Source organism: Rhinopithecus roxellana, chromosome 13, assembly GCF_007565055.1.
Source record: "Rhinopithecus roxellana isolate Shanxi Qingling chromosome 13, ASM756505v1, whole genome shotgun sequence".
Taxonomy (NCBI): domain Eukaryota; kingdom Metazoa; phylum Chordata; class Mammalia; order Primates; family Cercopithecidae; genus Rhinopithecus; species Rhinopithecus roxellana.
This window is the reverse complement of record NC_044561.1, coordinates 36,914,622-36,937,044: the sequence shown is the minus strand read 5'-3', so window position 1 is coordinate 36,937,044 and position 22,423 is coordinate 36,914,622. Positions and strand designations below refer to the sequence as shown.

Below are 22,423 nucleotides of genomic sequence, written 5' to 3'. Positions count from 1 at the left end.
AATTTGTATCAGAGTGCAAAGCAGGAACAAAGTACACTTATTGCTTGGATAACTATTTGATAACTAGGGGAAGGAGGAAGCTCTTTAACTGTTTATAATTATGTTATAAATAAAATACCCTCCATGACAAAGAGGCAGTGTTTAAAATGGTATTTTCAAAAAAGGACTAATTAAACTTTAGGGTTATGCCAGGAATAAAGATCAGCCAAGTTTGGGAGGCAGGACTTAGAATAAAAGAGCAATGGAGAATGACTGTATAAAAATGAATGACTTTATTGCCCAAAAACGAAGTTCACAGAGAAGAAATTAAAAGGTAACATGAAGATTAAAAATAATATTGTGAAAAGGAGAGCTTTTATTGATGCATACATACAGAAAACCATGAAAATATTCAATTCCATTCACTTTGTGAGTAGCAGTTAGGTGGCATAAGAGTTAACAAAGATTATCATTTAATTTAATGGATTAGGGCTGACTAGAATTTGTAAAGACCAGAGAGAGAGAGGGAGAGAGGAGAGAGCATGCACTAAAGAGAAATTAATGCAACCAATATCCATGAGCCAAAGTTCTTTTAAAGCAAAACAAAGGTATATACAAAGGATTTCCTAAGGCATTTTTGATATATTCCCCTATTTTTCTAGTCCCCTTATTTTAAAGCACATAAGGGAGTAGTCCCTCTAGAAATGGGAATTCCTTGGAATTTTTACCTTTTTGTAGATCAGTCCATTTACAGCTGTTTTAACTTTTGCTGAGGTGAGCATGTTAAAACGTTGATATTGCTGAAGAATCAGAGTTTGCAGAAAGACTACAACAAAAAGTGCCATTGCATAGCCATAGCCATTCCAGCCAAAATCTGAGCTGTGTTCACAGAAAATGATCATTTGCCTGAATGTCATAAAAATTGAGAAAGGGTAAGAAATGTGAAACATCTGAAGTAGTTAAATGCTTATGAGAGTTTAGCACTGTCAAAATGTTACACACACACACACACACACACACACACACACACGCACTCCTACCTGTTCTTTTTCTCTACTTGCTTAATTTGGTATTTGTCCCCCACGTCCCCCACTTTTTTTTGTTTTTTAATTAAAATCAGGAATCCCTTCCACTGACTTGTGAGTACGAGGTTATTTTCTGGTTTTGACATGGCAGGCCCATCATATAATTAACTTTTCTGGTATCACTTCATCAGAAAAGTCGAGACGTAGATACATGTAAAACTATTTTTTTCTCAAAATTGTGTGTTTTATCAAATACAGGGAAACATGACAACCAGAACGTAAGGAAGAGATCTTTCAGTATGGTACACAGGTGCTGTTTTTTTAAAAAAATAAAAAACTTGATTTATATCTTATGTTTTATTTTCACTTTTATCCATAACCAATTTCTTTTTTCTCTACTTTTCCTTATTTCCTCTTAAGTTTGTGACAGCATGATCAGGATGATTAGAGACAATCCTGGGGTGCAGAAAAACAGTGGGGGTGGTTCTAATTACAATTATCTTGGCCGATAGTCCCTCAACTATAACCATTGTCTAAAACTCAGAGTGCCTGATGTTCAGTGGTAATATTTTAAGCATGATTTTAAATTGCATCAATGTAACTGAAAATAATATTTAATTTAAAAGACCACATAGCCTATGCAACATGGTGAAAACAATTTGGGCATATACTGTGACATAACAAGTTAACATGCCATTTATTTTGCAGGCTTACTATTTTGGGTTTTATTTAGTAATCCTTTCTATTTCATATGTAAAGGTATAGTATTAGAGGTTTGATAAGTGGACCTTTTTCACTGTAAACTCTGGAGATGCAAAAATGGCCTATATCATTGTAATGTGCCATTTTGAGTGAATCCATAAGTTAGTAGAACTAAAATCAAACCATATGCAATTAGGTTTGACTATATCTACCCTTTTCTCAAAAAAATATTATATTTAAAAACTCATTCTTTATAAAAGTTTTATTTATTTATTTATTTATTTTTTTGAGACAGGGTTTCACACCTGTCACCCAGGCTGGAGTGCAGTGACGGGGTCTTGGCTCACTATAACCTCTGCCTCCCAGGCTCAAGGAATCCTCTTGCATCAGCTTCCCGTGTAACTGGGATTATAGATGTGCGCCCCCATACCTGGCTAATTTTTGTATTTTTAGTAGAAGCAGGGTTTTGCCATGTTGCCTAGGCTAGTCTTGAACTCCTGACCTCAAGTGATCCACCCACCTTGGGCTCCCAAAGTGCTGGGATTACAGGTGTGAGCTACCGCACCCCGCCAAAAGTTTAAATTTTTAAGTAGTAAGTAAAGCATAAATTTCTAGGCTTTGATCTGTTTGTTGACAATTTGGACAGCTACTGTGTAAAAAATTAAAAGTAATTTGTCTTGTTCAAATTGGTTTATCAACCAAGTGCTTAAAAATATTAACTTTATTAAAATAAGACTTTAGAATAAAGTATATACAAGTGTCTCTAATAGTAAAACCTCTAGGTATCAACAATTATTTGGAGCATTACATATTCTCAATGAAACTATTAAATTACCCCACACCCCACATATACATAATAACAGCAGAAAGTTCTGTATTTCTTAATTGATGTCATCCATTGGGACACCTACTTTTTACGAAAGCAACTTGCTAAATCCCTTCTTTGTTCTAGGAATTACATTTCCTGAAAGAGTAGCACTATTCTTATTGGGCGTATATCTACCGATTATACTTTTTCCTTTTTCATAAAGACAAAACAACTAAATGACTAACATCAGGCATTGTAGTGGTTCTACACACATTAACTGAGAAATATTAAAAACAATCTACGCTCAAGGCTTGATAAAGACCATAAAACAACATTCATGATATTAGATACAAATACTTGTTTTTTGTTTGATATTAAAATAAAATCCAAAAAGGGAGGAAGAGAGCCAACACAGCAATCAATAAGAAATATATCTTGTAAATAATGAAAGTATAATTTTACTAATAAATTAATAAAAATATTCCTTTTATGTGCTTTATTTTACACATGTGAGTCATAATATGACAGTGTGCTCTCATCCTTAAAGATAGTCCTTTCCAGCAACTTTTTCATATAAAAAGAATATATATTTTGGGACTACATATATACATATGTACATATATGCATATGCAGTCTCAAAATACATGTATTCTACGCATATATATGTGTGTGTGTATATATATATGAAACTACACATGTATATATGTAGTCTCAAAATTAGCTCATAAAATTAGTTCTTCTATGGCCAAATTATGATCATACAAGCTCTGCAATTCTTTCTGATCACTCAATTGTTACTTATTTAACAATTGAAATTTTAAGGTTTTTAAATTTAAGGTTTTTCAGCTGCTGCAGAATAAGGGTACTTTGGAAAATTGTAACTTTGGGTTAATTCCCTTTTATTCCGTATTTTTTTCAGGGAATTTATTTCAGTTCTTTATGCCAGACTTCGTGCTAAGAGCTAAGGACACAATGATTGAATAATGCAGGACAGTTTGCCTCTTTCATCACCTACGCCGGGAGAAAGGTGTGACTCACTGCAATGCAATATTAAAACTCTTGTTTTGCAGGTTTGATCAAACCAGTGTGATGCAAAAGTGTCTCACAAAGTAAAGGAGACTGTTCCCTACTCCACAGACATTCTTTGGTAATTCAGATACAACTTTTAGGGAACAGAGACACACTGAATTGCTATGACCTACTGCTATTTTAGGAAAGACCATGGCATGGTGAGATTCTCTCATAAGTCTCTTGAGCAGTAGTCATTGGCAAAGGAGAATCAGAGTATGACTGAAAATCCCTCGCTACTCCTCTCAGCCACTCAGCCAAGGTCGCAATCATGGTGGAGCAGAGAAAAGCAGTCTCTGCCTGAAGTTTTGACCACCAAAATCACGAACATAATAACATCATTGTTTAATGCCACGAAATTGTGGTGTGATTAGTTTTGCAGCATTGGATAAGCAGAATAGGGCAAGAGAGGAAGATGCTGGCCAATCCTCTGATAGAAAGATTTCTGGTCACACATAAGATAGTGCTATGGTGACTCTTGGGATATGCTGAGGTGAGGGGCAGAGGTAAGGGGAGGGAGAGATCTGTCATTTTGTGGGGAGGGGGCAGTTAATCCAGGAAACATTTGGCTCATACTTCTACAGACAAGGGAGCCAACAAAGAATTTGGGGTGAAAAATGTCAGGAACAGTTTTCTGACAGCAATATATACCTTGCTTGGATTCCCTGGTTCCATTCTCTCTTGTTTTTATTTTTATGTGTTTGTGCTAGCCACTGCTCCTCAATATCCTTTGATAAATTTCCTCATCTTCACCAACTCTACACTTTGGAGTAGTTAATAGTTTTTTGTTTTGTTTTGTTTTTTGTTTTTTGAGGACATCTTTACTTTTCTTCACATATGTTAAGGTGATTTCATCCAGCTTGACATACCCAGTCCAATTTAGAAGAATTCCAGTTTGTCACTCCAGCCTATATCTTTCCTAACACCAGGTGCATATAGACAACTGGTTACTCAACTTTTTTGTTTTTTTTTTAGACAGAGTCTTGCTCTGTTGCCAGGCTGGAGTGCAGTGACGCGATCTTGACTCACTGCAACCTCCGCCTCCTGGGTTCAAGCGATTGTCCTGCCTCAGCCTCCCAAGTGGCTGGGACTACAGGCACACGCCACCATGTCCAGCTAATGTTTTGTATTTTTAATAGGGACAGGGTTTCATCATGTTGGCCAAGATGGTCTTGATCTCTTGACCTCGTGATCCGCCCGCCTTGGCCTCCCAAAGTGCTGGGATTGCAGGCGTGAGCCACCGCACCAGGCCTACTCAACCTTTTAATCTAGATGGTCCCATGTCAGGGATCCCCATGACAATTCTCCAGCTCAATTATTTATTTTAATAACTTACAGGACTTGGCACATAGTTATCCTCATGGCTATATTTATTATAGTGAAAGGATACAAAACAAAATCAGCAAAAAAGAAAAGATATGTGGGGTGAAGTCTGGAAGGAAATGGGCACAAGCTCCAAAAGTCCTTTCCCTGTAGCGTCACACAGAGCATGCTTAATTCTCTCAGCAACTAGCTATGGCAATACATGTGAAATGTCTACAAGGCAAGCTTGTTAGAAATTCAGCATCCGGGGTTTTTATTGGCGGCTGGTCGAGTGGACACCCTTTTCTTAACACACACCAAAATTCCAGACTCCCAGAAGGAAAACAGATATTCACCATGAACCATATTGGTTGTATAAACAACTTGGAGCTATTGAACCATTCTTATCAGTTAGGGTAGTGGGTACCCTCCTGAAATGTAAGTTCCAGTTGCCAGCCAAAGACCACTCCTGTAAGCAGGCTTTCCAAAGTCCATAGGCAGGCCCGCTATATTAATTCTTTCTTGCACAATAGCTAATAGGGCTTTCAAGGTTAACAAGTCCAGAAGCAAACCCCATTCCCTTCTCTAGTCTTTTCATTTTCTATATCTCAGGATATGCTGACTCGTTTACCTTATGATTAAAAATAATTTTTTGAAGGCTTCCTTTACTTCTCGCTTCCTCTCTCAACCTACATTCAATCCATCAGTATATTCTGTTAACTTTACCTTTTAAACACCAGAGTCTGACCACTTCTTATCACTTTTATTACTGCTACCTAGCTGAAGCCACCATTGACTTTTGCTTGGATTATCACAAACAAACTTCTAACTGGTGTTTCTTCTTCCACTCTTGCACTTCTTGATTTTATTCTCCACATAGCAGCCAGAGTCATTTCTATAAGACTTAAGTCTAATCAGATCTTTGATTTTTTGCTCAAAATCTTCCAAATGCTTCCCTGCTAATGTGGACTAAAAGTCAATATTCCCATCATATTTCATAAGGTCCTTCAAAATCTTTTCATCTCTGCACCTTTCTCACCTCAACCTTATCTTTCCAGCTCTCTGCTCCAACCTCACTTTGCCTCCTTGCAGTCCCTCAGAGATACCAGGCATGAGCGTCTTCATGACTTTTGCCCTTCCTGATACCTTTAATCACAATATTTTCTTGGCCTCTTTCCCAGCTTCCTTCAAGACTTTGACCAAATGTCGCCTTATCACTAATGTCTTTCATAATTACCTTACATAAAGCAGTAACTTCTAACTCCTCAAACTGGCATTCCCTTACCCTACTTCGTTCCTAAGCACTGATGATATCATTTATGTGTATTCATTTGTTTGACTTTCATCTCTCCCCTCTAAATGTCATCAGAACAGGTTCTTTGTTTTGATTTTTGTTCTGTCCCCACAGTCGACCTAGAACAGTTTTGCCATGCATAGGTGCTCGATAAATATTGAATGAATATATTCCTGAATGTCATCTGGGGTGTAGGTAATGCAGGATTAATGATATTTTTGTGAATTAAGTGATTATTAAAAACTCTAACAATTTTCAATGCTAAAAATATAATCGCCATTTAATAAAATATATGTTTCTTTGTGTTTCCTTCATATGACAGCTAGGTGTAAGTCAAGATTTCCTTGAAAAAGGTGGCACAGTCAAAAGCTCAATTTCATTGTCTACCTGTAAACCATTGCAGATAGATATTATAGAAATGCTTCAAGTCTTTTTACTGTATCTATATCTAGATACAGAGATACACAGAAATATACCTATGTTAGGTAGTAATAATATATGTTTATATATGTTATGCATAGTAATTGTGTGTGTGTGTGTATGTGTGTGTGTGTGTAATTGCCATGACTGTTAAAGCTCAACTCTCAAAAGGCCACAACTAAGTAATGTAGTGAAAATATGTATCATTTCCTTTTCTAAGCATACATTCAAGCAAGACTTCCTAGATTTCAATTATGACTCTGGCACTTTCTAGCAGTGCAGACTTGGACAAATTACTCCAATCTTTCTGTCTGTTTCTGCCATTGTAATAATGAATGTAATAATACTTTCTATGTCGCAGGAGTGTGGCAAAGATTAAATGAGATTACCAATGTGATGGTTAATTTTACGTGTCAACTTGACTGGTGAAGAAATGGTAAAACATTATTTCTGTTTAATAACATTTAAATAACGTTTTACCATCTACCAGATGTCTGGGTGTGTCTGTGAGGCTGTTTCTGGAAGAGATTAGCATTTGAATCAATAGACTGAGTAAAGAAGATCCCAGAGCATAGTGCCTCATCCAATTTATTGAGGGCCTATATAGAACAAGAAGGTAAAGAGACAGTGAATTAGCTCTCTTTCCTGGAGCAGAAATATTCACCCTCTCCTGCCCAGGGACACCAGAACTCAAGGTTATCTGGCCTTTGGACTAAGACTGAATTACACCACTGTCCTTCCTGAGTCTCTAGCTTGCAAATGGAAGACTATGGGACTTCTTGGCCCCCGTAATTGCAAAATCCAGTTCCCCTAATAAATCCCCTCTCATTGGGTTTATATATCCTATTGGTTCTGTTTCTCTGGAGAACCCTTGCTTAATAAGATTAATAAAAGATTTTAGAACAGTGCTTAGTACATGGTTGACTTTATTAGATATTGACTATATTATCCTAATTCCCATTTATATTGTAGATAACCCTAATAGCATGTCCACATCCTAATAATATTTGCAATAAGAACCTTCTCTACTCTTTTGTATTAGAACTTTTATATTGAATACTTACTTATCATTTATCTGTGAGGAGGGAGAAAAAAACCCACCAGACTTTAACTTACTTCATTATGAGTGGGCTAGTGAAAGACAGAATATCAGCAAACACTTTGAATAAGGCAACTTGAATCAGGACAGACTTAAAGGTGTTCCACAATGCATAGAGTAGAGATGGTTTCTTGGTATGTGCCTCTTTATAAAAAGATGCCTACATAATTAAAGAAAATAGAAACAATGAGAAAATTGGACACAACTAATATTAATAAAATGAAATATATCTAGACTGATTATATAATTAACAATGTGCTCTGAAGACAATAAGTTAATAAGAAAGGAATAAATCAGTTAAAGTTGAAATTATGACCCACATCATTGAGATGGTAGGTGGTGTTACTCATACCACATGGCATAAAAGTATAAGTGCAATAGTTGCATTTTATTATTTTTGTGAGTTTTGAAACTACTTAATTAATATAAATACAGTTTTTATCTCCAAATTATATTTTCTTTTGGAGGAGTCTGAAAATAATATATATGCATATGCATATATGATGCTAGAGATAGAGTGTCTGCCCCTGCTCCCATAAACTTTAATTTTGGCCACCATATAATTTGCTTTGACCAATAGACATGATGCTCTGAGACACAGAAGCTATCTTTGTCACCACTGGTAAGGAGCCAAAGATATATGCATGCATATCAACACATGTGCTCCTGAACATTAAAGAGAAGCAATGTCGAGTAGTTTGAAGACAGAAGTGGACTGCAATAGCAATGAATTATGCTTATAAAGTAGATCGTCATTTCACCTTTTAGGAATTTTGATATTAATAATAGTATCTCACACTTGAAAAAAGCTTTATCTAGTTTTCGGGTAGTAATTACTTCAGGATTTAATAGAACTTCGTAATTAATTACCTTTTCTTTTTGCCTCTCTTGATTCCTTAAAACTTCCTTTCTCCATTGTTTTTCAAAGATGGGGCACACAGTGTAGGAGGAATCACTTTCATTTAGTTCAAAAAGATCCTCTCTTTCCAAAGGTCTCTTATAGCCTAAAGTAATCACTCTAAAGATGAAAAAGTAAGGTAAACGAGATAGTAAAACAAATAATCTAGTTAAAAATAAATTGTCATGCATTTACTTCTTTCTCTGATTTATACATTATTTTATTGATTAAAATACAATAACGAGATTACGTGTTTAAAAAAAATCATACAGTTTTATCCTGGAGGTCAATAATTCGCAATAATCATTTATAGTTTTTATAAATGCTGTTTAGACATCCAATTATTCAGCGAAATACCGACTTCATTTATTCATCTTATATTTTGGAAGTGTACCACTCAGCTCATTCACTACTTGACCTCACTTCCTAAAATTTAAATAGCAAACCTTCACAGTAGAATATTACCCTGACCACTCAAGTACCCACACTGGCTTTTAGGTTTGTATTGGAGGGGAAACAAATCCAACCTCTGAATTTGCAATTTTCTTCTGTTCCACTAGGACTTTCTGTACAATTTGCCACTTGACTTTATAGATTGTACAACTAGATGTGGAGTACTTGTCCCTATCCCACAAGCTCTGGCCTTGGCCTTATGACCAACAGAATATGAGCCAATGTGAGAGTGCAGTTTCTGAATTGATGCCTTAAGAAGCAAGGCAAGGCCCCACCAGCCTCTTAGTTTTTCCACCCTCCTGCATTCATTGAGCTTATCCTGGGTGACACTGCAAACAATTATGCAAGAACGGTGGATCTAAACCGGGAGGGAAACAAGATGCATAGCGTAGTTTTACCACAGAAGTTACTGTGGAGAGAATGAATTGTACTTACCTACAGCTCTGCTCTACCATCTTTCTGCTAACAGGGATCTGATATGTCTTCAGTTGAAAATCTCTTGAACTCATGGTCAGGTCTTATTTTAGCCACAGAGTTATGAATTATAATTGATCTAAACCAGTCCTGGTACTCTCATTACCCTCTGCTTGGGATTAATAATATAACTGAGTTATATTAGTAATTATATTATTATATTAGGTATTGCTAACAATACCTAAGCAAATATCTGCTAGGAAGAACTTTCCTTTTCAAATGAAAGCACAGAACTTCAAAATGAGAAAACATTTTGCCTCCCTTCTCCTTCCCTTGTGTCCTTTGAAGCCATGATGCTTTGAGATATAAAAGCCATCTTTGCCACTATGGATAAAAAGTCAAATAATAAGGATGGGAAGCAGAAAGACAGAAAAAACCTGAGCAGACTCTTGCTCTGTTGCCCAGGCTGGAGTGCAGTGGATCAGTCTCTGCTCACTACAACCTCTGCCTCATGGGTCCAAGCAATTCTCATGCCTCAGCCTCCCAAGTAGCTGGGATTACAGGTACACACCACCATTCCTGGCTACTTTTTCTATTTTTAGTAGAGACAGGGTTTTGCCCTGTTGGCCACGCTGGTCTTGAACTCCTGGCCTCAAGTGATCTGCCTTCCTTGGCCAAAGTGCTGGGATTACAGGTGTGAGCCACTGTGACCAACCTAACCTGGGCCTTTCATAACATTTCCGAGATAGCTCAACAACCTATTTCCAACAACACCCTCTTTCCAATAACATAAGAAAATAAATACCTGTTTGTTTAAACTATTATTATTTGTCTATTCTGTTACGTGAAGTCAAATGCACTCTGAAGTGATTTAAATCAGATATAGTTTGTGACTTTGGTGACATGACTTTTTCAATAGGAAAGTAAACCTATATTTAAATCCAAGCCTTCTGACTGGCCTAAGTTCTGTCCGTATAAAGTGTATTAGCCCACGAGGCGGTAACAATGCCTTAAACTACTCCAAATTGGGACTGCTTTCATTGGCCTTGTTACTAAATAATCTCAATTGATTGACTCTGGGATGAATTTAAACCCTATGGTAACAAGAGATTCCACTAGATTTTATTTTACTTTTAGTATAATACATAATATCTTACCACAATTCATATCTAACAAAAAGGTTTAAATGTAGTAAGAAGGGACTTTCCGTAATCATGTTTCTGTTGGCTCAAATGTGCTGGACATTTTTCTGCAGTACACTTTTAAAAAACATATTAAGCAACAAACTACTTTCATGTCATATTAAGTTCTATTTCATTCCATAAAATAAATATTCATTTTCAAAATAAGACTGCATTGACTTTTAGAAAAGCATTTTTAATAACATTTACTGCCTCAGCATTTTGAGTTAGAACTGTGCAAAACTCAGCGGTTTTGGTTCAGGGAAAAGTGACCTCTTGCTTTCATGCTTCCCCAAATAATGCAGCATCTAAAAGTGACACTTAAGCTGACTTGATTGTGACTTTCATAGGTTAGTGGTTTAACTGCCTTGACTTTTTTCCCAGATGTGTGCTCCCCTCCACCATCTTTTGCCCTCTTCTAATAGACTCTGATCACATGGGTGGCCTTACCTTCCCACACAAGAGTTTGGAAAAAGAATAAGCAAGGAAGTGATAAGAAAATGGTACTTATTTAAATCAAATGTTGAGGCAGCTTTTTGGGAAACAACGAGGACCAAGAATTGGCCCTCTCAGTAAGTGAAATGTGTAACACATACTAGGTCCCATCAACCTGTGGGCTTTATTCCTAAAACGATAAAGTTTGCACATGTATCTCGTATTTTTAGAATGATGTTTCTTTTCAAAGGACATTCACATCAATGAATTTGATTCTCACAACTCCCCAAAGCAGGCAGAACAGGATTAATTTCTCATTTTTACAGGCAGTTAAACATTAAGAACTTCAGAGACTGGTGATGGTGTTTTATATGTAAAACAAAGCAGGGCTAACTTAGCAAAAAGCAGAGAGTGAAATGTGTTACTTCTGATATGGTTTGGCTTTGTTCCCACCCAAATCTCATCTTGAATCGCAGTTCACACAATCCCCACATGTCGTGGAAGGGACCTGGTGGGAGGTAACTGATCACAGGGGTGGTTACCCCCATGCTGCCGTTCTCGTGATAGTGAGTGAGTTTGCACAAGATCTGATGGTTTTATAAGGGGCTTTTCTCTCTTTGTTTGGCACTTCTTCCTGCTGCCAGGTGGAGAAGGATGTATTTGCTTCTCCTTCTGCCATGATTGTACGTTTCCTGAGACTTCCCCAGCCCTGTGGAACTGTGAGTCAATTAAACCTCTTTCCCTTATAAATCACCCAGTCTCGGATATTTCTTCATCGCAGGGTGAGAACTGATGAATACAATTTCCACTTTTAAATGTTATTATCTTAGAGAAAATTTTGACTACATTTAGAATTAACAAGTGTGCATAAATATCTCAACCAACTCATGTGAAGAGAATAGAAAAACAATGGCATTCTGTTAGGAAGATGAGCTGAAATATAACTTTTATAGATGAGTAATATTTGAATACTTAGAATGTACAAATATATAGTAGCATTATCAATTTTATTACTATTAATCACTTTTTAAAACATTTCTGGAAAGAGGTATTATGTTATGGGAAAAGGAAAGAAAGCAATCTGGCCAAAAATTATAGGATGGGAGAAAGATGTTTAATGTACACATTTTTTAATATGTGAGAAAAAGGACATATTGAATGGTGTATCCAGTTAAAATAATAACAGGATTGTGACTTATGAAAGCTCTTACTAGATTTTTCCGTGTATGTCTCTGGCCATGATTATTATACACTGGTGACAGATTATATTTGCTAATAAAGGCTTGGTAATTATTTGATCATCACAATGATCTAGATAGCTATTGTCTTAGGAATTAAGGCTCATAAGTATATAATTTTTTAATTATTGTGTCTTCCGAGCACATTTTAATTGAGTTATTCATATAATTATTGATGCTTGAATTTGGTCTAGGAAATAATTTGACACTATTCTGTAACTCCAAAAATGGATCTGAGAATACAATTCATCTTTGTCTTCAAAGGGACATTCTCTTGTACAATAGTTAGGTTTCTGCTACAATTGTTTAATCACCACATAAGAAATCGAATTAGATTCATGCCAATGACAGTTCTGGATAACAACATTCTATGAAAATATTTCGTATCTAATTCTGAGATATTCAAACTAAACTAGAAAATAAATGTGATATTCACAGTTAGAGCTTGATGGTTTGTTTGATTGACTTAAGATATGATTTCAAAATGCTGGTTGTCATATTTGAAGATTTGCTGTGTCTTATCTTGCTTATTAAACTTAATTTCAGCTTCTTCAGGAATGCTAAAATAATGTTTGCAATATTTAATATATATGCATATAGGTTTTATAGTTTGATAATCAAACTTTAAAACTACATTTATTTAAAATTAATTTTATTTGCATTACTTATATTCTGTGATACCTATGACTTTAAAATGAGACTGGAGTTTTTTATTTTTTATTTTTATTTATTTATTTATTTTTGAGACTGAGTCTTGCTCCGTCGCCCAGGCTGGAGTGAGTGGGGTGATCTCGGCTCACTGCAAGCTCCGCCTCCCGGGTTCCCACCATTCTCCTGCCTCAGCCTCCCCAGTAGCTGGGACCACAGGCGCCGCCACCACTCCCGGCTAATTTTTTGTATTTTTAGTGGAGACAGGGTTTCACCGTGTTAGCCAGGATGGTCTCGATTTCCTGACCTTGTGATCCACCCGCCTCGGCCTCCCAAAATGCTGGGATTTACAGGCGTGAGCCATCGCGCCTGGCCCGAGACTAGAATTTTTTAAAGCTGGGGTAGGTGTCACTCTTCCTCTCAACTTCTCCATAAACAAAATTCAGGTTTGGAAAACATTTCTATACATACACAAATATGAAGCATTAAAAACATTAACTGTAAATAGCTCACATTTACATTTCCAGCTATGCTTTCTTTTTTCTAGTGTGCTGCTTAATGTTACATAGTTTTGCTATCCTCTTTAAGAGATTCCTAGATTTGTGTAACTTGAAAATCTTATCACAATTTAATCCCTTCTGCTCAAGTATTTGCCCACAAGTATATACATTTTCTACCTCAATTGCTTTCAAAAACTCCCCAATGATCTTCATGTTGACAAATTTAATGGAGAATATTTAGTTATTATTTTAATTTACTCCTTTTCAGTATTTGGCCCTATTGACCACTTTATTTTTTTACTTTCTTGACAGTCTCTCTTTTCTTTCCTGTCACTCATACTATTTCATCAGATATTTCTCTTATAATATATTCTGAACACCTTTACTTAGTTTTTTTTTGTAGACTCCTCTTTCTCTTGCCTTTTAAATACTGAGGATTGCCAATGTTGCATTTGTTCAACCTATTCAATGGGTTCTTCCTCTGGGCAATCTCATTCATACGCATGGTTTCAACTACTGTCTTCTAGTCAGTGACTCTCAAATCCATATCTATAGGTCAAAGGTTTATTCGAAGCCTGGAAGCCACATATCCAAACTCATTTTCATGTCATGCTTCATATGTATCTCAAAAACTAAAAATGTCTCAGTCTGAACCCACAGTTTTTCACCATGTCTAAACTTCCCAGCCAGTTCTTTCCCACCTTTTATTATGTGGTTTTCACATTTTATTTGCTTAACTTGGGATGCCACGTTACTCACTCCTACACATCTTTAAATGTTAAGTGAAAGCATTGGTATCCCTGAAATGGTCCCTAGTTGTGCAAACTCGATTAGATGACACTCCTGAAAATGTGTGTTTGTCGGTTATGCTTATGTTGCCTTGTCCCCTTTTTTGTAATGGTGGTATACTTTTTTGTTGTTGTTGAGTCGGAGTCTCGCTCTGTTGCCCAGGCTGGAGTGCAGTGGCGCGATCTCAGCTCGCTGCAAGCTCCGCCTCCCGGGTTCCCGCCATTCTCCTGCCTCAGCCTCCCTCCTGAGTAGCTGGGACTACAGACGCCTCCACCTCTCCCGGCTAGTTTTTTTTTTTTTTTTTTTTTTTTTGTATTTTTTTAGTAGAGATGGAGTTTCACCGTGTTAGCCAGGATGGTCTCCATCTCCTGACCTCGTGATCCGCCCGTCTCGGCCTCCCAAAGTGCTGGGATTACAGACTTGAGCCACCGCACCCGGCCGGTGATATACTTTTTAATCTTTTTAATTCTACTATGAATTCCTAGAAGACAGAAACTAAGTCATTTATCTCTGCATTTTTAAAGACTAGCAGAGTTTGGGGCATCTAGTACCCAATCATTTTTTAAAAGATTAATCCACCTGTGGGAACGTATCTGTAGATAAAACCGAGCAATTTTGTTTCCGTGAACTGTAAAGCAACGGGCATAAAGCTAGAAAGACAAATTTAACTTCATATTATTATGGACTTTCTGTTATGGGGGAAAAGAAATACATTTCTAAAGAAAGCTTCTGAATTTATAAAATAAGAAAACATCAACTCTTTCCATTCAATACGATTTAATTTATGTGTTAAAATCAAAGTTCAAAATGGTATCTCCCGAAGAAATTCTGAACCCTCATCATACATTATGGATGAATTATTCTATAAGGAAATCGATAATACATGTCTTATAAAATGATTAGGGCTGTGTGTGTGTGTGTTTTAATAGTAGCATATATGAGTATATAAGAGAGCATTTCTAATAAAAAGTAGAACGACATAGCAAAAATAAAGCATGAAACATGAACTCATCAGAAATTGGTTTAAAACACATACTTACTCCTACATGAGTATCAATGGACAGATGCTTTCCTTTCCTGAGCCTAAATTTTTCTCATGCAAATGCCTTTCTCATAGCACTTCGGGGAGAATTTAATGAAATAATAAACACAAAGTGGATAGCATACACTCGATGCTAAAAAAGAAGTTCATTTTTCTGTCCTTCCCTAGTGCTAATGAGATGAAAACTCTATAAAGGGATAGACATATTGGAGGAATATTAGTATTGTTATCTGTGGAACTGTTTAGTATGTTTTTACCTATGATTTCTGTGTAATAAGTAATATGAGACAACTTTGTACAACAATTCACATTGAGATTAAAGAAAATTCAGATGTCATTTCCCTTGGGATCTTTTTCAGTGTGGAATGCTACAAACATATTAGTAAAATTCCTACCTGGTAAACCAGGAATATGTCACTTTACTGAAAAATGAGGCACTTTTCTCTGGACTGCATTTCTGAAAAGAAAAAATACAGAGAGTACTGTATAAAGCAAATATTTTTAATTTACATTTGAAATATGTTTTGTCAGAAAAGTAAACCTGAAATTATTTATTCTACTAATAGTTGCAGATATGTTGTTATAATTCTTAAGAAGTATAGTTAAGTGAAGATATTCTTGTATGGTGGTTGGACTAGAGGAATTTCAGGATTTCTCTCAACATTGAGATGGTGTGTGTAGCAATAAATCATGTTGGAAAGGAAAATTGTAGGTACATGTACATATACATACATAGAGAGATTTTAGAACTGTAAATTTACAATTATATGTATTTGTATACAATATATACATATACAATATATGTACATATACATTTATGTGTACATATATATTTGTACACATACAGAGGGACAGTTCGTTGAACTTAATAGCCCATATTGGCTATTTACAATTAATACAATTATGTGACAGTATAATATAAATGAATAATTTATACACATATGTATTATATATGTATATGTATATATAAGATAAATGTAAAGCATTTAAATTGCTAAAGATAGTTTTCTTTTTCTGAAAAATAGAAAAATAAGAGAATATAATAGTTATCTGGTGTACTTCTGTATGTGTTTACATATTTTTAAAATTATATGCACAATTACATATTTGTCACAATTACATGTTATTTTGGGATGGGTTATAACATTTCCATAAAGCTTTCCCATTTACTATATTGGTTTAACTAAGAGAAAAGAGGTTTAAAAAGAGAGGTCTCAAAAGCAACCATGTTTTGTTTTTATAGTCAGCATCAATCTCTTTGCATTTTAAAAACTAAGACTAGTCACCAAGTTAATTTTGATTTTTAGAAACTGTCTAACATTTAAGAAATTTTCTAGTGATCTTCTCTAACTCAATTCTGATTCCATAATCAGTATTTACCAATTTAAAAAATTCTGAAGCTAGAAGAAATGAGTAAATCCAAATTTTGTCATGTACAACAAAATGCCCAAAGTGGAGATGAGAAAATATATTTGACGCCAGATCTGTTCTCTGTGTTATAACAAATTATATAATATTAATCATGTAAGATATATACAATTTACCAAAATGGCATTTATCATTATAAGATTTTTGCAAGAACTAAATACAGTGATAAATATAAAATACTTATTACACCGTTAGCCCAAAACAATGACTTAAATATATGAGCAATAAAATCGTCATCACTATGGTTACCAACATATTTTTAAAATATAAGTACACAAATTATTGGAAAAAATGTTCTAAAAATTCTCTAATTAACCTGGAGGATGTATTTTATGTCATAAGTTCAAATTTCATAGGGAGTTGCTAATGTGATAATTTGCCACCAATGCAAGGATCTGATTCATATCCAAAACACATATTTCTGTGGAAAATTGTAAATGGCTACCAATTCTTTGCAGCTTTTCCCATCAAGAGGTGGAATCTATTTCCCACCCCTTGTATCTGGGCTGGCATTGTGTCTTGTTTTGGTCGTAGAAATACAACAGGAGTAACATTGAAAGAGCTCCAATTCTAAGCCTCAAAAAGCCTCAATGCTGTGCTTAGAATACTAAGTGCACCATGTGACTGAGCTGGAGTTAGGCTGCTGAAGGATGACAGATCATGTGGAGGAGAACTAAGGCACTCATCTGATGCTCTATTACCAGGCCAATCGCTTGAAAACTGCCAGATATAGGAATAAGGTGGTTCTAGATTATCTGGCTACCAGCCATCTGCCAGCGGATTCTACAATCGTTGTAGAATTACTGTCACTGTATTTAGTTCTTGCAACAATCCTATGCTAAGAGAGTGCAGGAGTTACCCGCCAAACTGACCCAAACCAGGACACAATCCAACTGACACAAAGAATAATGAACTAAGTAACATGGTTGTTTTAGCCACCTAAGCCTTGCAAAGCTACTGCAGATGGCTACTTTAGCAGACTGAGAAATCAGTATTTGGTTTAACATTCCTTCTAGGACCGTTTTTTCATGTGAAAGCATCTTACATGATGCCCTGTATATATTCTGGTAAATAGCCTCCTTAGATGTGAATCAGGCATCTTATGCTGAATCACAGTAAAGTCCAACCATCCCAGAAGGAATAGCAGCCAGGTTTTTAAAAAACAAAACAAAACAAAAAAGGCTGGTGAAGGGAATTAATCCTTACCAAGCACCAAGAATGTGCAATGACTTTTCAATGCATTCATAACTATCGAATTCATATTATGGATATCATTGAGTTGATTATATATTGCACATCCTAATTTGTATGCAGAAAAATAGAACATGACAGTTCTGAGTATCTTTGAATGTTCTAATTTACTCCCATCTTCTCCATTAAATATTTATCATCTTTCTAACTCATTTGTTCTTAATCTGACAGCAATTCTGGTCTGCAGACCCAATTGGCCCCAAATGAGTTTCTCATTTCGTGTGTCCCCATGTCCACTACAGATCTTGTTTATGCTATTTTATTATCTATTGTATTTGTTTACTATTGAGCTTACAGTAGGCATTCCATAAACATGCCTCAACATTGCTGACTTAAGAGTAATTTTCACTAGAATGGAGGTCCTGTTACTTCTGGATTATGGCAGAGGAACAAGAAGTATTTAGACCACCAGATCATAGCACAGCCAGGGTTCTAAAGTGTGCTGTTTTCAAGCTTCCTTGGGTTTAATGTTGAGATGCGGCCTCATGGCGATATGGTTTGTGTGACAGATCACTATGTTTACTAATATCCTATAATGCCTAATTTCAGAAGCGTCGTTTGTGGATTTTACAGGAGGATTTTGGGAATAGTGGAGGAAGTTACTGGAAAATGAAAATAGATGCTCATGGAGGAGGAAAAACTTCTAGAATTTAAAAAAAAAAACTTACTTTTTTTTTTTTTTTTTTTGGACATGGAGTCTTGCTCTGTCACCCAGGCTGGAGTGCAGTGGTGCAATCTTGGCTTACTGCAACCTCTGCCTCCCAGGTTCACGTGACTCTCCTGCCTCAGCCTCCTGAGTAGCTGGAATTACAGGCGTCTGCCACCAGGCTCAGCTAATTTTTGTATTGTTAGTAGAGACGGGGTTTCCCCATGTTGGCCAAGCTGATCTGGTACTCCTGACCTCAGGTGATCCACCCCTCTCAGCCTCTCAAAGTGCTGGGATTATCAGTGTGTGCCATCACGCCCAGACAGATAAAACTTACATTTTCTAGTCACTTAAAATGTGCTAAATTCTGTACTAAGTACATTATTTCACTAAATGTAAAATATCTTTATGGTGGAATAATTTCTGTCACCACTATTTTATGGAAATGGAAACTAACACCCAGAGTTTAAGAAACTCGCCTAGGGTCTTGCAACAAAGTATTGGAAACAAGAGCTAAACCACTTAGTTTATTCTCTACTCCAGTTCTAAATCCACACTCTCAACTCTGTACCCATGCAGCCCTGTTTTTCACTACCTACACCTTTCCTACTGCCCACTTCCTTCTGCCTCCCTTCTCCTGGCTTTTGTGCTTCAATCCTACTCAGGTTTCAGTGCCTTTTGTAATTTCTGTCCTCTCACTCCAGTCCAAGGCTCTGAAACAGGTTCTGTATTACCAGAGCAACCTTAACATACTCCTCAGGGAGGACTTAAGAGCTCCTTCAGGTTGGCACTCACTGAATTTACCCTCATGTTACCCAACTCTCTCATTATTTCCTGGAAGGTGCTTCTCTCTTACTAGATTTAGTGCCACTGGAAGACAGAAACTATAGTTGATTTATCTCTGTATTGCTAGCTTCTGGAGAAATCTCCAGTTTCTCAAGGCCCAGGGCCCAGCTCATAATAAACATGTTTTGGATGACTGACCGAATGAATGGATGGATGCTAATCACTACCCACAAAAAATAGTTAGAAGCATCTATTCACACGTCACCATGTTAGCCATAAAAATTCAATTAGAAAGGTATGTTCTTAGCTTTTAGTTACATAGGGATTTTTACCTGAGATCTGTTGTATTAAAAATATGAAATCAATATGTAGGTAAACAGAGGTTTTTTATACATTTTGAACCCATCAATTTTTTTGGGCGGGGGATAGTGTCTCACTATGTGCCCAAGCTTCAGTGAAGTGGAGCGAACATGGCTCACTGCAGCCTCAATCTCCCAGGCTCAAGTAATCCTTCCACCTCAGCCCCTCCAAGTAGCTGGGACTACATGAGTATGCCTCCATGCCTGGCCTCCCAGAGTGCTGGGATTACAGGCGTGAGCCACTGTGCTTGGCTACCATCAACTTTTTTGAAAATTTGACATCATAGAAATAACAAATACAGAATGAAATTAAAATGAGTATTTTCAACCTTGTTTAAGTGGATTCCTGATCTATGAAGGCTGTCAAAGTTGAATAATAATCAAGGAAACAGTGTTTGAATACTAGAGGAAGAATCGACTAGAATTTGGGGTGAAAAAATTGAGTTTTATATTTTTTCAACTACAAATTCATAATTTACTGCCTTTGGTCACCTTGGCTGTTACACTAATGATATTAAACCAGCTTGCACAATTGAGCCTGCCATCTCTATGGTACAGTAAAAAGAGGCACGCTATAGTGATGGAACTTTTCCACATTTTCAAGGAACTTATTCAGCCCTTCTATTTTATAGACTTTTATAAAAGTAGTTTACGTATAACTTAACTTTAAATAAATTTATAGTTTGATTTTGTATGTGATCAGAATAGATGTAACATACATTTGACACTCAGAGTTACTGAAAAAGCCAGGATTAGAACAAGTGCCCCTGAATCGGAATTATGTAGTTTTTCTTTGTTAGGACAACAGGGCTGTTTCTAAGCCCATGTCTTGTATAGTGATGATAAGTGAGACAAATGGAACTCTTATTAGGGGAATTGTTGCTAATACACAACTGTAGGGTTCATTTCTCTGACTACCGCCTTAGCGCCTGACTCCCACTGTAGAAGCATGAGGTATAGTGCGCAAGAGCAGAGCACAATTAAGTGTCTGAAGTTTCTGGATTTGCCGCAGACCCGGGTCCCAAAATCCATACTGAGTATTATTAATCCCCAATGCTCTGCGGTTTTTTTTTTTTTTTTTTTTTTTTTTTTTTTTTTTTTTTTTTTTTTTTTTTTTTTTGAGACGGAGTCTCGCTCTGTCGCCCGGGCTGGAGTGCAGTGGCCGGATCTCAGCTCACTGCAAGCTCCGCCTCCCGGGTTACGCCATTCTCCTGCCTCAACCTCCCAGGTAGCTGGGACTACAGGCGCTCGCCACCTCGCCCGGCTAGTTTTTTGTATTTTTTAGTAGAGACGGGGTTTCACCATGTTAGCCAGGATGGTCTCGATCTCCTGACCTCGTGATCCGCCCGTCTCGGCCTCCCAAAGTGCTGGGATGCTCTGCGGTTTTAATGGGATCACTCACTGGTTGTAGAATTCCCCTCCAACCTGTGTCCCTTCAGCGATGACAGGTCCACCCATCCTTTCTGTTTATGGGGGAGTTACTTATCTCTTCAAACAAAGATGCCTCCTCCTCTCCTCCAGCACTACCAAGACTGAGCTCCTGTGGTTCAAGTTGCACCCACCCTGATCTCTGATCTCTGCTTCCAGGATTGCGTGTGTATGCGGGTCTGTCTGTCCCGTGTGTGATGGCTACTCAAACAAGGGCTCGTCAGTCCACATCCAGGGTTCGAGGACTCACCTCTCCCCACTTCCACTCCCGCACCCACAGTGGCCCCACGATCCACCTCTCCTCTCCCCTGAGAACCAGAGAACTTTACCTGTGCATCAAGCCCCCCGCGGACCCGCTGATAGGAGCCGCCCCAGTTCTGCGGACTGCAGAGCATGGTCCACGGGCGTCTGGCCGCTGGCTGCGAGCCGGCTGCGGCTGTCACTTCCTTTGGCAGCGGACTGTCAGCTCAGCGCCGGCACGGTGGGAGGACACGCACTCCGCCCAGCAGAGTCAGCTGTCACCTTAGTCCCGGCCTGTCAGTCCCAGCCAGTGCGCCTGGGGCGGGGTGCGGGTGGAATGGGGTTGGGCCCAGACGAGGGAAGGTGCAGAGGGAGCCGGGCAAGGACAGCTCTGCTCTCTGCCTGGCGGGGAGTTTGCACTTGACTCAGTAGTTCTCTCCTTTCCATTTCCTATTAGAAACCTAATGTAAATGGCGAGTTAATGGGTGCAGCACACCAACACGGCACATGTATACGTATGTAACAAACCTGCACGTTGTGCACATGTACCCTAGAACATAAAGTATAATAAAAAAGAAAAAGAAAAAGAAACAAAAAACAAACCTGTGTCCCTTTTATGACAGAAGCACAAAGCTAGTTTCTCGCTGGGGTGATATTACGTTTGCAAACAGTGTAACAGCTGTCTCTTAAAAAATATTAAGAATAAGTGTCAGTAGAATTTTAAGGAGCAAATTTATTACAATGGCCTTAACTTTACAAACAAATGGAACACTCCCCGTAGTATTAGAAAACCTTAACAGTATACTGCATCTCATCTACATTTTACTCTTCAAAGTAACTACAAAGCAAGTAAATGAAAAATTTCATAGTAACTAAGAAGAACAAAAAATTAAAGGTGACACATGATGTACAAAGGGGAACAAAAAAATTAAAGAATTGCATTCTGATTTTTAGTAAATACTAAGAAACTGTGAGCCTGTATACAGAAGT

General features: G+C 37.2%; 1 protein-coding gene across 1 annotated transcript in view; it reads right to left on the bottom strand.

Annotated features, from left to right (window-relative positions):
- The window catches only part of LOC104660123 (multidrug resistance-associated protein 1-like), a 93,483-nt gene extending 71,775 nt beyond the window's left edge, over nt 1-21,708 (bottom strand). Inside the window, exons 1-5 of the mRNA XM_010360383.1 lie at nt 21,523-21,708; nt 15,691-15,752; nt 8,568-8,715; nt 7,715-7,857; nt 708-885 (exon numbers count right to left, since the gene is read on the bottom strand). Of these exons, the coding sequence (XP_010358685.1) occupies nt 708-885; nt 7,715-7,857; nt 8,568-8,715; nt 15,691-15,752; nt 21,523-21,588 (597 nt within the window). The 5' untranslated portion in view covers nt 21,589-21,708. The remainder of the gene's footprint in view (nt 1-707; nt 886-7,714; nt 7,858-8,567; nt 8,716-15,690; nt 15,753-21,522) is intronic.
- Between the last annotated feature and the right edge of the window lie 715 nt (nt 21,709-22,423).